The following is a 12,360-nucleotide window of genomic DNA, read 5'->3' as shown; positions in this document are numbered from 1 at the left end:
ACGGGTATTTGTTCTTCAAAGTCAGTTTTGTTTAACTCCCGATAGTCGATGCACATTCTTAGCGTCCCATCTTTCTTTTTCACAAAAAGTACTGGCGCTTCTCACGGTGAGACACTTGGTCTGATGAAACCTAAGTCCATCAGTTCTTGAAGTTGCATCTTCAGTTCTACCAATTCCTTCGGAGCCATTCGGTACGGAACTTTCGACAGGGCGCAGATCCGGGTTCGAGATCGATGGTGAATTTCAGTTGTTTATCTGGTGGTAAGCCAGGTAGATCGACGGGAAACACATCTGGGAACTCTCGCACATTTTCCACTTCTTCAATTTTCCCCTCTTCCTTCATTTCCTCGTTCAGGTAGACAAGATAGGCCTGGTCGCCTTTTCGTACCAGCGTTGCAGCTTATAGCACAGAGATTGTGGATTTTCACTTACCCAAGGTAACCCCGTGAAAGTTAGTGGCGTCCTTTCCGGGAGGGTGAAAAGAGATTTGTCGTTGGTTGCACAGGATGGTGGCATAGTTTTCAGCTAGCCAAATCCATCCCAAGGATTATATCGACGTCGGACATGGGCATAACACTCAAGTTGTTGACTAATAACTGATGTCCTCCAAAAGAAACTTCTAAGTTTGAGCAGAAGCACTTAATTTCAATTATTCCTCTGACAGGCGAAGATACCCTAATTCTATGTTTAACTTGATTCGTGGGTATGTCTAAGGTATCTACGCAAGGTGCTGATATGAAGGAATGCGACGCACCAGTATCAAATTGAGAGAATGATAGGTACATCGAGGAGCATAGCCATACCTGCCAGATTTCCTTGGTCCCCTTCCGGCTTCTTCTGTCTGAGAGCATAGGCACGGGCCAGTGATGGGAGACTCGGCCTCCGAGGATGCTGCTGCTTTGGTGGGGGAGGTAATTGTGGTGGTTGCCAAGGTTGCATCTGGATTGCTTGCAACTGTGTGCGCTGTGCTGGCTGGTTCGACCTTGCCCCTACTCCAGAAGTCTTGTTCGGACAGTTCCTGGCAAGGTGGCCACTCCTTCCACATACGAAGCAAATGTCTGTCCCTGCTCTGCAGATTCCCGTGTGCACCTTGGTGCATCTGGGGCATGGTCTCAGATTTGATTGATAGCCCCCAGTTAAATTTGGGGCATTTTGTCTTCCAACGTCATGGTGGTGAGATTGTGGTTGCCATGGCCGTTTCTGTTGTTGAGGAAATCGGGTACCTTCCCATTTGCGTTTTTCTTTGGACCCTTGGGGTTGGTTCTGAGTAGGTACCAGAGCTACAGTCTGAGTGCTCCGTTCAGTGGGGGTAGTCCACCAGGCAACCCCATTCGGTCAGTTGCCCATCGATCCCATTCAGTGTCCAACTCATCGGGTGGGGGTAGTCCACCAGGCAACCCCAAGAACTGTCTGTGCTCAAACGGACTCCTCATCAGTGGAGCTGCTTCATCATCTGCCTGATACTCGACCGGGTACTCATCGTTGTCTGGGGCAGCAATCATGGGGGCCTTGCCCCACCATGTCAGATCATGCTCTGGGCGGGGGAACTGGTGCACCCCCTGGGGTATGTCGTAGCCCGGGAGTAGGTCCCTCTCGAAGAAGATTCTTCTTCTGTTTCTTTATTTCCCGCCTTGAGTCTCGCTTCTGATTCTTCATCTACTTCCATTGCTAATTAACCCCAAAACAGAAGTCGAACTTATCAGAAAACCAAATTATGAAAACCTAAAATTAAAATTTTTGAATAATCAAACTTTGTTTTAAAAAACTAAAATTGAAGCCATATAATTAAAAAACGAATGAAATCTCTAACCTGAATTAAACGGTTCAGTGGTTTTTTTTTTATTCGGTGTTGATCTCCAAATCGGACTCCGTTTTTCCGGCGACGATCGACGGTTCATTCGATTCCATGGTATTTTGTTGTTCGGTTGTCATTGCTAAAACTTATAATTGTTTCAGAAACCTAGAAAACTGATTTGTCTAGGAGATGAAATCGCCTTTTTATTTGTAGATGAAGGGTTAGGAAATGAAAAAGAGTCGATTTTTCAATTCTTTAGAGTTGAATATTTTTTAGAGAGTAGTTGGAAGAGAAATTGATTATAACTCTGCTTTTGAGAGAGTGTATTTTGAAATGAATTTCTTTTCCGGCAAATAATAATAAGAAGTTAAGGATTATAACTTTGCTTTCCGGCAAATTGATTATAACTCTGCTTTAGATTTGGGGCATTTTGTCTTCCAACGTCATGGTGGTGAGATTGTGGTTGCCATGGCCGTTTATGTTGTTGAGGAAATCGGGTACCTTCCCATTTGCGTTTTTCTTTGGACCCTTGGGGGTGGTTCTGAGTAGGTACCGGAGCTACAGTCTGAGTGCTCCGTTTAGTGGGCATTGCCGTCTCTATATCCAAAGCTCGGCTCAGGGACTCCAGATAGGTCAATCCCCCGTGGCTAGCTAGCGCCATCCTAATCTCGTGCCTTAGACTGGCACAAAATTTCTCTGCCATCCTTTCATCAGTGTCGACTTGTTCTGGAGCATATCGGGACATCTCGCAGAAAACCCTATCATACTCTGTTACTGACATCCTTCCCTGCTTAAGGTGATAGAATTCCACTTCCTTCTTCTTTCGGTAACTCTTAGGGATGTACTTATCATACATTTCTGCCTTGAACTGCTCCCAAGTTAAGCTTGCAATCTGACCTGGGGTAATGGTCTTCTTACGTGCCTCCCACCAGAAATCGGCCGATCCGGCCAATTGGAAGGTCACGCACGTCATGCGCTCTCCATCTGTGCATTGCAAGAAGTTGAATATCTGTTCCATTGCACGCACCCAAGTCTCAGCCTCGACCGGGTCGCCCAGTCCGTTAAAGGTTGGTGGATTCTGTCGCAGGAAGACTTCTTCAATCCTGCGTTCAATCCTTGGAATTTGCATAAGTGGTGGCGGGGAAGGCGGAGGTGGAGATGGAGATGGGGCGGTGACGGAGGTGGTGGCGTAACTTCGCGCCAATCTTCATGATTTCCTTCGTCAATTTGGGGCATTCTCCCACCGCGTCCCCTTCCCCGTCCTCTAGGACGTCCTACCCTCCTAGGTGACATTCTATAAAAAGAAATTATTATTGAGACAACTAAAATTAAAAATTTCGCAAACACGTGTTGGTCTTTTGTACATATTCTTAATTGAAGGTAAATAATAAGAGGAACATTAACATCGCATAAAAACAAGATACGATCGTAAGCATAGAACATCTGCATATATATATATATATATATATATATATATATATATATATATATATAGGGGTGCACTAGGGTGCCACTATAGTTAAAATAACATCATACCACCAATATCCACCCTTAGATCCGGAAATCCAACGCTCAAGATTTAATTTCGTGAACAGAATTGAGATTGTTGTCTAGTGTATACCGAATTGCAGTCCGGGTCATTTTAGTCATTTCAATCAGATTCAAATTAGGGTTACCCCCAAATTCTCCTTCATTCTCCAAATTCGCCTCTCTCTCTCCCCAACTCTTCTCTCTCTCCCCGACTGAACCTCTAGATCGCCGAATCTCCAAATCTCCGATCAAAATCTCATCCCGCCGCCTCCACCTCTAGATCCCGCCGCCTCCAACTCTAAATCCCGTCGCCTCCACCAATAAATCCCACCGCCTCCGCCTCTACACCGTGTAACTTCAATTTCCAGCCACGACTACACCGTGAATCGCGCGATTTAAGGCTAATTTCTGGAATTCCGAACGCCTACAAAAAGTAAACGGTGAAAACAGTTCACAAGGTATGTTAATTGGATTCCATTTAGGGTTGAACGAAATAGGTTTCCAGAATGTTACTTTGTTGTGAATGCAGATTTATGTATGTATTATTCATTCAATTGATGCCTTGTTTAATGTTTCGATCTGAGGTTTTAGTCTGTTTTTGGTGATTTTCAAAATTTTATAGCTATTTGCTTCATGTATAAGGGTTTTTTAACACATTGTGACGGACTATTGTGATTTTTTATCTATTGGATTAAGTATTGTTGTACTCGAAGTGAATTGCTGATTTGGTGATTTGCTTAGTTAGTGATTTGCTTGTATTAATGTATAAAAGGGGTTATGTTACTGCATGGTTCATTTTGTGGATGATTTGTATGTTATTGGTTTAATGCAGTGTAAAGACAAATTAAAATGGCAAGAAAAAGAACAAAATCACAGATAGAAGAGGAAGAATCTAGAGGGGAAGTGAAGCTGAAACTAGACCTAATCATGAAAATATGAATGAGGAAGAAGTGGAAACTGAAACAAGCACGAGAATAAACACGAATGAAGAAATAAGAGGACCTAGAGGTGAAGGTATTGTGAAAAATCTTGCAGTATTACTTGTTATATATTGCAGTGGGTCATTTATAATAATGCAGTCTTATTTGATATATATTGCAGTAGTCCATTTAGAATACTGCATCATGATCTTGCAGTTTTCCATATTTATACAATTGATTTGGATTATATGACAGATCTTTGTCTGACAAAATTAGTCTATATATGAGTTAGTGCAAGTAACAAAATAGATAACAGTGTTTACTGTATAGATTAAATGAACTTTTGCTAATTTTAAATTCTGTTTCAAGTGATATTAGTTATAGCAATTATTGATAATTCATACCTAAATCATGACATGATTAGATACTTATCATTCTACTAGTTAAAATGAGGGACCAACAAATAAGATAATTTATGTCATATTGTTGTGTTACTTCTTATACATTGCAGTGCAACATTTAAAATAATGCAGTCTTGTTTGTATAGATTGCAGTGCACCATTTAGGATAATGCATCATCTTGTTGTTTTGCATGCTATATTGCTTTATTTAATGGTATATATTGTTGTATTGCTTGTTATACATTGCAGTGCATCATTTAGAATAATGCATCATCATCTTGCAGTATTTGTTGTTCTATATTGCAGTCCATCATTTATAATAATGTAGTATTGAAATTTTTTATTTTTTTTTGTAGTTTTGATAAGATTAAACAAGGGTGTGAATGCCCTGCTATTCAGATTAAAGCCAGAAATATTTGGAAATACCATGGAGTATCTAAATGGAAAGCAAAAAAGGGATATAATTGACCTGGGGTTTGGGGCACTTCTGAATTTCAAGTTAAATTTCATACCTCCAAAACGGGATTCTGGGTTGCATCATACTTCAATCCCATTGCTTGTGGGTTACCTATAGGAGGGCCAGGGACAGAAGCACATCGACGAAGTTGATGTGCATCTGACGCTTGGCCTTCCTAAAGGAAAAAATCGTATTGAACGGAAACTCCGGAAGCATGATTTGTCGTGGATGGAAGCCGTTGCAAAGTCTCTTAAAAAAACAAGGAAAAATATATATGTTGATGACATTGCCATCCTGATGTTGAATGAGGTAGATGGTGGTGACCAATTCAAGAGACTGTTCTTGGTGCTCATGGAATACTATTTTATAGAGACCCCAACAGATGGACCTGTTATCCCAAAGATCCTACATATCTTGGATGATTTGTCAATCATCCATGAATACAATTGGTGTGAATACGTCATCAATGTTCTGTTAGATGTGCATAACAGATGGCTGAACTCCTCTAGCAGATACTACACTGGTCCAACAGTTTTCCTTATTGTAAGTGTAACTTTCTTAAAAAAAATTTAAAAAAAATGCATATACTAAAGTTTTTTATGCTTCTGTATTTCAAGGATGTTATGTGGACAGGATGATAGTAGGAAGAAGAAAAGTTGAACGACGTTTCCCATCAATTAACATGTGGGAGTTGGAGGCGTTAAAAGCAAGAGAAGCCCTAGAGATCAATGCTGGTGGATTTGGGCTGGGTTACTATGATGACAGAATGCCACAACAACTTGTTGATGATGACAAAGCATTAATCCGAGCGCAAGAGCAACAAATCTTGGATGAGGTGAATGATATGGCCGGTCCTTCAACTTCAACAAAAACAAAGCAGCAACACAACGAGGAAATAGAAGCAAGGAAATTTACTGTTGATGTCTATCGTGCTGGAAATCTTTTGGCTGATGGAATATTCAAGTTTGCTGCTACGTTACATGCACCACCAGAGCACATACGTGAAATGAATAGTTTTAAGGTAGCATCTGCAGCGGGGTTGATAATGCTAACTAATGGAAAGAGAGAGAAGAGACGGATGAAAACAAAAGATCAAGTTGAAACACTTGCTCAAAATTTGGATGACGAAGATCTGCAGAATCCTGACTGGCTGGCAGCAATCAAAAAAATGATGAGTGCTCTAGATAAAAAAATTGAATTGGAAAATTATATGCCTAATTGGAATCTGTTTGATGGTGATGACAGTCAAGTAAGTTTTTCTTATTGATAACAATATGTGGTTTATATATATTGTATTTGAAATTTCACTACACTTTTGCAATTGGAGATTGTTCATAATGATGGTTTTATGGATATGCAGAATGTGCAAGCACAAGGTGGCCAGTCGAGAGATGAGAAATCACCTGTTGCAGATCAAAGTCGTGGAAAGGAAAAGATGGGTGATGCAACTGAAGCAAGGAAGGAGCCTTCACAGGCTACGTGCCCATCGAGCCCAGCTGCAGCTGCTGCAACAAATGAGCCTTCAAAGGATAAAACTGATAGTACATCGGCTCCTGCAGAGGTATGATATACATTGCATAACACAGTTTGAATTGTTGCAGATTAGTATATTATATATTTCACATTATAATGCATTTGTGTTTGTGGCTATTGTAGAATGTCTGTGAAGAACCTTTGAAGCCTCCACAAGGAGTGAAAACTGCAGCTTCAAAGGACACGCAAAAGGCTGATGCTGCATCAAATGTGAATGATCCTTCCAAAGAAAATGAGGAACATGTATATAATGCATCTTGCCAAATTATACTATGCATTCTTAAGTTTAATAATTGTAATATTGTTTGCTGTAATTTCCAACAGGGACAAAAAACAATCTACACCCGTAACAAGACAAAACATAAAGTAAGTGATGCGATCAAATCTCCTTATGCTGTGCGTGCAGTTACAATGTCAAACAAACTGACGGGGGATGAGAGGGAACTGTATTTTTGGATGATGAGTACTGAAATCAATGCCACGTACGTTTTCGTATAAAATTGTTTTTAATACCAAGTATTTATTCAATAATTGTACAGAATGATAACATCCTACATTTTGTAACAGGGAGCTGATTGTATTCAACATCAACAACTTCAAAATTACTCATGCTCAACTAATGTCAATGCTGCCATATGCAAGGATCCATATTGCAGTCATAGATGGGTGGAGTTGTTACTTAAATTTGAATGAGAATTTCAAGTCCCGTACATCACCCAGCAGATTGTTTCTGTCTACTTTCACCTCCGTATGTCTCAAACACTTAATGCATATTAGACTTCTCGTATGGTTGTCCTAATTCTTATTTTCTTTGGCTACAGAGTGGTACAGTTGTGGACCCAAAGACTGATTGGAGCAATGATCAGACAAAGGAGGTCTTTCATGGAAGAATCATTGATGAGCTGAAGTATATCCAAAACTTCAAATGGGAAAATTACAGTCTGGTAATAAATTATCAATACATTGAACTAAAATATGTTTCTTAGTGGAATGCAATTAAATATGCTCATTATTATGCACCAGGTTTTTTTCCCTATATATGCAAACGACCACTACTATGTGGTTTGTTTTGATTTCTTGAAAGCAACAATCTGCGTGATAGATAATGTTAGATCAGAAGAAGTTGATGTTGGGGTTAGATATGGCGACCAAGTCTATAGGCTGGTAAGCAAGTAATGTTATATATGTTATTCTGCAATATACAGTATATAATAAATATGCAAATATCATCAGCTTGACAATTCTTATTTAATAAATTGCAGATAGATTTCTTTGTCTACACTCTGGAAAAGTATGGTTGTGCTAGCTACGGTCACATGCTCCAAAAGCAACTGTGAAGGTTCTAGAAATGAAATGGAGTGCTAAAGAAGACACTACAGATTGTGGCCTGTATGCAATGCGCCATATGGAGACTTATATGGGCATGAAGGTCACTGACTGGAAATGTGATCTGACAAACAAACAATCAAGGCCTCTGCAGCTTCTTCGAGCCAAATATTGTACAGCAATGCTGTATAACAACAACAATAGGGCCTTTAGGTGTGTGTCAAGACTTGCCTCACATCAGTATACAGAGGAAAAAAAGACAAGACCGATTGATGTGGAGAATATGGTAGCGGAGTACAAGAACAAACCATCTTGGCGTGCTTCACAATGAAAATAGGGCCTAAGGCTGCTGCAACAATGAAGTCTTGGGTGTTTGCCATGAAGTCTTGGATGAATGAATGAACTTGTGCTGAAACATTTAGTTTTATAGTTTTATTTTGGGGTAGACAATGTAACTGACTTAATTTGGTTTGACTTTTTATCCATAATTGTTTTGATGGCAGTTACTCATAATATGCTTGCATGCTTCAGATTAAATACAGATCATATTAGTTTCTGGGTGTAACAAAGTGTTTAGGACCTATTTTGATTTGAAATCTGAGATTCAGTTAGAGCAGGGATATCTATTGGGAAATTATTGCAGTGTAAATGTCATGACTTTGCATAAAAGAAACTTAAAAGAATCATCCAGTGAATGAAATTAATGGAATTTGGGTGAACATTTCTTTAAAGTCGTGTGATGTTTTTTTAGCACTTGAAAGCTAATTATGCTTTGGTAGTAGAGAATACTAACTTTAAGGTTGTGTACCACCTAGCTATACTCTCGTTCTATTAAACTACATCAGAAAGAACAATTGTAACAATAATATGTAAACTGCAACATTGCTGTGGTAACACAGCAATATTCATTGAATAAGACTGCAATATAGTATTGTAAAAATTTGGAATTAAAAAAGATTGAAGTTGGACTATTTACTGAAATGAAAGACAACTTGGAAACAATAGTATAAAATTAATAGTAATGAAGGAATAGAAAGAAGAAAATAGTGTGTCTGCAATCGTTTCATTAGACTGCAATATATCTACCCTAATACTGCAATATCTTATGTATAAGACTGCAACCTGATAATCTAAAAATGAACTAACAATTTTATTTTCCCTTTTGTCGACCACAGTTCCTAGAGTTATGGTGACCAAATTCGCCACATTTTTTACACTGACGCAATGGTTTGCTGTTCAACTTTATAGCCTTTTCCTTCGCGGACACCAAATGGCTTTTGGAATCACTTTTCGAACCTTTGGTGGACACAACTGATGGTGGTTGTACTCTAACCACAGCTGGCTTTTCAGCAAAATAGAAATCTTTAACTATCCTTGTCTCCTGAAGATGGTTCATGGATTCTTGTCATAAGACTCTTCCCAAGCTCATCAATTCCAGCTGAAAACAAATCAATGATGGCACTATTAGCATCAAATTTTTTCATGTAACTGAAAAATATGTCAGCAACTTTATTCTTTGACTGTTGGTTTGGATCTGATAAAAGTTCAGGATCTGTCAAACATCGAGCTGGTCCACGAATAGCATCAGCTAAGGCAGTCTTCAACCACCTCACATGGAAGTACTTATCAGGTATAACCTTCAAAAACCTGTTCTTGAAAACCAAAAATATATGACTACAAAGAATTCTCTCTCTCCCAAACAATTTGCAAGAACAGGAATACGAATCCTCACTGATCGTGTAGGTAACAACCCAAGATTTACTATACTTGTCCTTTATTGTGGAGATCTCTAACATATCATCTTTCAACAAACCATCAGTGCTACAATGGTGCAATGCGTCCACTATCTCACGTTGCACTCTCTTCAACATGTGATCAGTGTACTTTGTTGCAGCATGCTTTTCTAATACCAACTGACTGGAGAACGGTGGTATAATAGTTGAATCCATATAATCTAACTTCGAGCTAGAATTTCTCTGTGCAGCCAAGGCATGATCAAATTCATGATGAACTCAACTAGATTGGAGCGAGGTCTGGTGAATGTTTTATAAAAGCTATTCTCAGACTCGGAAACAGACGTCGTCCTAATAAGAGACCCCATGGGAAAGTCTCTAAAATAGGCAGGGACCCACATCTCTCTATCGTCAAACATTGTTACAAACCACTCGACATGAAGAAGCTCATAACGCTCCATTATCCCCATCCATGAATCTTCAAACTCTTCCGGCTCTAGTACCTCAGACCACACACAAGCACTAATCTCTTTTTTCAACTCTTCATTTTCCAGACATCTCCTTCAAATTTTGTCGGTAAGTTTAAGCATAATGTGCCACATGCACCATCTATGCTTTGTATCCACCAAAACAGCACGAATAGCTGCTCTCATACCTCTATCTTGGTCGGTAACAATCATCTTAGGAGCTTGACCCATGGATTCCAAAAAGTGCTTGAAGAGCCAAGAATAAGATTTTGTGGTCTCATTGGATAAGAGTGCAGCTCCAAATGTGACTGGCTTTCCATGGTTGTCCTTGCCCGTGAAGGGTGAAAATATCATGCAATACCTGTTTCATACATGTAAATGGTAGACTGCAATATTAGAGTCCAAAAACTGCAATATAATACACAATAGACTGCAAATATTAGAGTCCTAATCTACAATGTTATCCAAACAGAAACCTAACACATGGAATGCAGAATTTATATATAATCGAACAAGGCATTACCTATTGGTATTGTATGTGGAGTCGAAGGAGACAACATCACCATACAGTTGATAATTCCGCTTAGATATTGCATCGCACCAGAAAAGCGCTTTCAACTCTTTTGAACTCCCAAGCTGATAGTGATATGTGAAATCAGGACATGCCTTCTTTTTCCTCGCCATTTCATCTAACAACATTTGTGCATCAGAACCTTCGACATAAGTTTTCAGACCTTGAACATAATTCCTAAGTTCTGCCACGGTGATTCCAACAGTGTCATAGCCGCCCAAGAACTCATTCAAGAATTTGAATGTCATGGTGGGTCCAATATTGGCTTTCGTGCAGTCCCATATGAATCGCCTGTGTACTTCACCCAACCTACGGTTAATATACATGTAACGTCTAAATGGAAGTTCAATCATACTATGATTGTGAACTTCCACAAATTCTTGAACAACATACCCCAAAAATCCAGCCTCAAATACATACTTGAGTGATATTCGCGCCCTACATTCACACCTTTTGGATGTGCGTCTACGTTTGGTTATAAAACCCTCTTGTGCATGCATCTCATCCATTTCAATCCCCACCTTCAATCCCTCTCTGTTACAAACAAGATATTGCCACGTAACAACATCTCTAGTAGATTTGATTCCACATTTACGCACATCAAAACCAGTTTCACGACCATAAGCTTCATAAAAGGCAATACCCTCATCTAATGAATGGAATTTCTTACCAACATAAGGACGGAGTTCGTCGGGGCATGCTGGCACACATGCAACTGGATAAAAAGATAAAACATGAGGCAAATTAGTTCAGATACAATTAACTGCAATAAACGATAAGGTGAACAGCAATGTGATACACATAAACCAGCAATTATTGCATACGAAAATCTGACAGCAATATGACAGCAATTACTAAAACTATTAACAGAATCAGAATGAGCAAACAGAACAATTAGTACTACATAATCAGAATATAACAAAACATAACTAGGCAATTAAAATATAACAAAACACAATCAGAAACAACAAATAGAACAAACTATGCAACCATATAACAAAACAACAAGATGTAATACGTAAAACAGCAAATCATACAAAACAGAATCAGAAACAAAGCAACATTCAACCAAAAACTTTCCCTACAATCAAAATCACAAAATACTCTTCAATCTGACAAAATTGGCAAACAATCCATCACTAAATATGACAATAATCCATAGTGCGACAGAAAACACATGAAAAATTGATCGAGAATTGAGGTAATGACGAAATCCACCTGCTGGAAAAACATCCAGATCAAAATCGATAATTGATTCACCCATATTTGAACGAATTTATGGAATGGATTGCAGAAATAACAGAATCGATTGCAGAGATCAAACTGAGATGAATCGCACAGCTCGTGTCATTGAATTGGTCAAATTGAGATGAACTCAAACTGGATTAAACATGCTGGGTGAAATTTGGCGATAGATATTGCAGAATCGTGAATCAGAATCGAAATTGGTTGAAAAATTTAAAGAAATCTAGCGACAAATCCAGAAACGAAAATCTTTGAGAATGGAAGAAAAGAAGGGTAGCGTGAATCTGTTTCTGTATCAAATTATAAAGAGATTTCCCAATTTGCCCTTCAGCCTTTTAATTTGATTAAACAAAAAAAAAAGAGCTGCCACATGGCAGCTTAG

The 12,360-nt window shown here is 39.0% G+C and overlaps 2 protein-coding genes across 2 annotated transcripts; both read right to left on the bottom strand.

The window, feature by feature from the left end:
- Window positions 1-759: 759 nt before the first annotated feature.
- LOC148927444 (uncharacterized) lies at window positions 760-2,813 on the bottom strand. Its single transcript, XM_089056595.1, has 3 exons — window positions 2,297-2,813; window positions 1,344-1,486; window positions 760-1,263 (listed from the first exon to the last, which is right to left on the bottom strand). Exons 1-3 carry the CDS (start codon window positions 2,811-2,813, stop codon window positions 760-762), a joined length of 1,164 nt encoding a protein of 387 aa, XP_088912721.1.
- Window positions 2,814-9,916: 7,103 nt separating this feature from the next.
- On the bottom strand, window positions 9,917-11,997 carry LOC148927443 (protein FAR1-RELATED SEQUENCE 5-like). The gene is made up of 5 exons (XM_089056594.1): window positions 11,952-11,997; window positions 11,541-11,633; window positions 10,686-11,448; window positions 10,302-10,523; window positions 9,917-10,256 (listed from the first exon to the last, which is right to left on the bottom strand). The coding sequence occupies exons 1-5, from the start codon at window positions 11,995-11,997 to the stop codon at window positions 9,917-9,919; spliced, it is 1,464 nt and encodes a 487-aa protein (XP_088912720.1).
- Between the last annotated feature and the right edge of the window lie 363 nt (window positions 11,998-12,360).

This window comes from Salvia hispanica, chromosome 4, assembly GCF_029641045.1.
Source record: "Salvia hispanica isolate PSC_SH4W2 chromosome 4, Shi_PSC_v1, whole genome shotgun sequence".
NCBI lineage: Eukaryota > Viridiplantae > Streptophyta > Magnoliopsida > Lamiales > Lamiaceae > Salvia > Salvia hispanica.
The sequence above is the reverse complement of the archived record's forward strand: the minus strand, read 5'-3'. Positions and strand labels throughout refer to the sequence as shown.

What these genes read in the sequence shown, in the direction of transcription:
- LOC148927443 (XM_089056594.1), bottom strand. Translation starts at nt 11,997, where the DNA reads ATGGGTGAATCAATTATCGATTTTGATCTGGATGTTTTTCCAGCAG. An exon ending in TCTGGATGTTTTTCCAGCAG is followed by an intron (nt 11,634 to 11,951) that starts GTGGATTTCGTC and finishes CTGATTATGTAG; the next exon opens with TACTAATTGTTCTGTTTGCT. An exon ending in TCCACATACAATACCAATAG is followed by an intron (nt 10,524 to 10,685) that starts GTAATGCCTTGT and finishes TGTATGAAACAG; the next exon opens with GTATTGCATGATATTTTCAC.
- LOC148927444 (XM_089056595.1), bottom strand. Translation starts at nt 2,813, where the DNA reads ATGGAACAGATATTCAACTTCTTGCAATGCACAGATGGAGAGCGCATG. An exon ending in AGAAAAACGCAAATGGGAAG is followed by an intron (nt 1,487 to 2,296) that starts GTACCCGATTTC and finishes TTGCTGCCCCAG; the next exon opens with ACAACGATGAGTACCCGGTC. An exon ending in ACACTGAATGGGATCGATGG is followed by an intron (nt 1,264 to 1,343) that starts GCAACTGACCGA and finishes GTACCTACTCAG; the next exon opens with AACCAACCCCAAGGGTCCAA.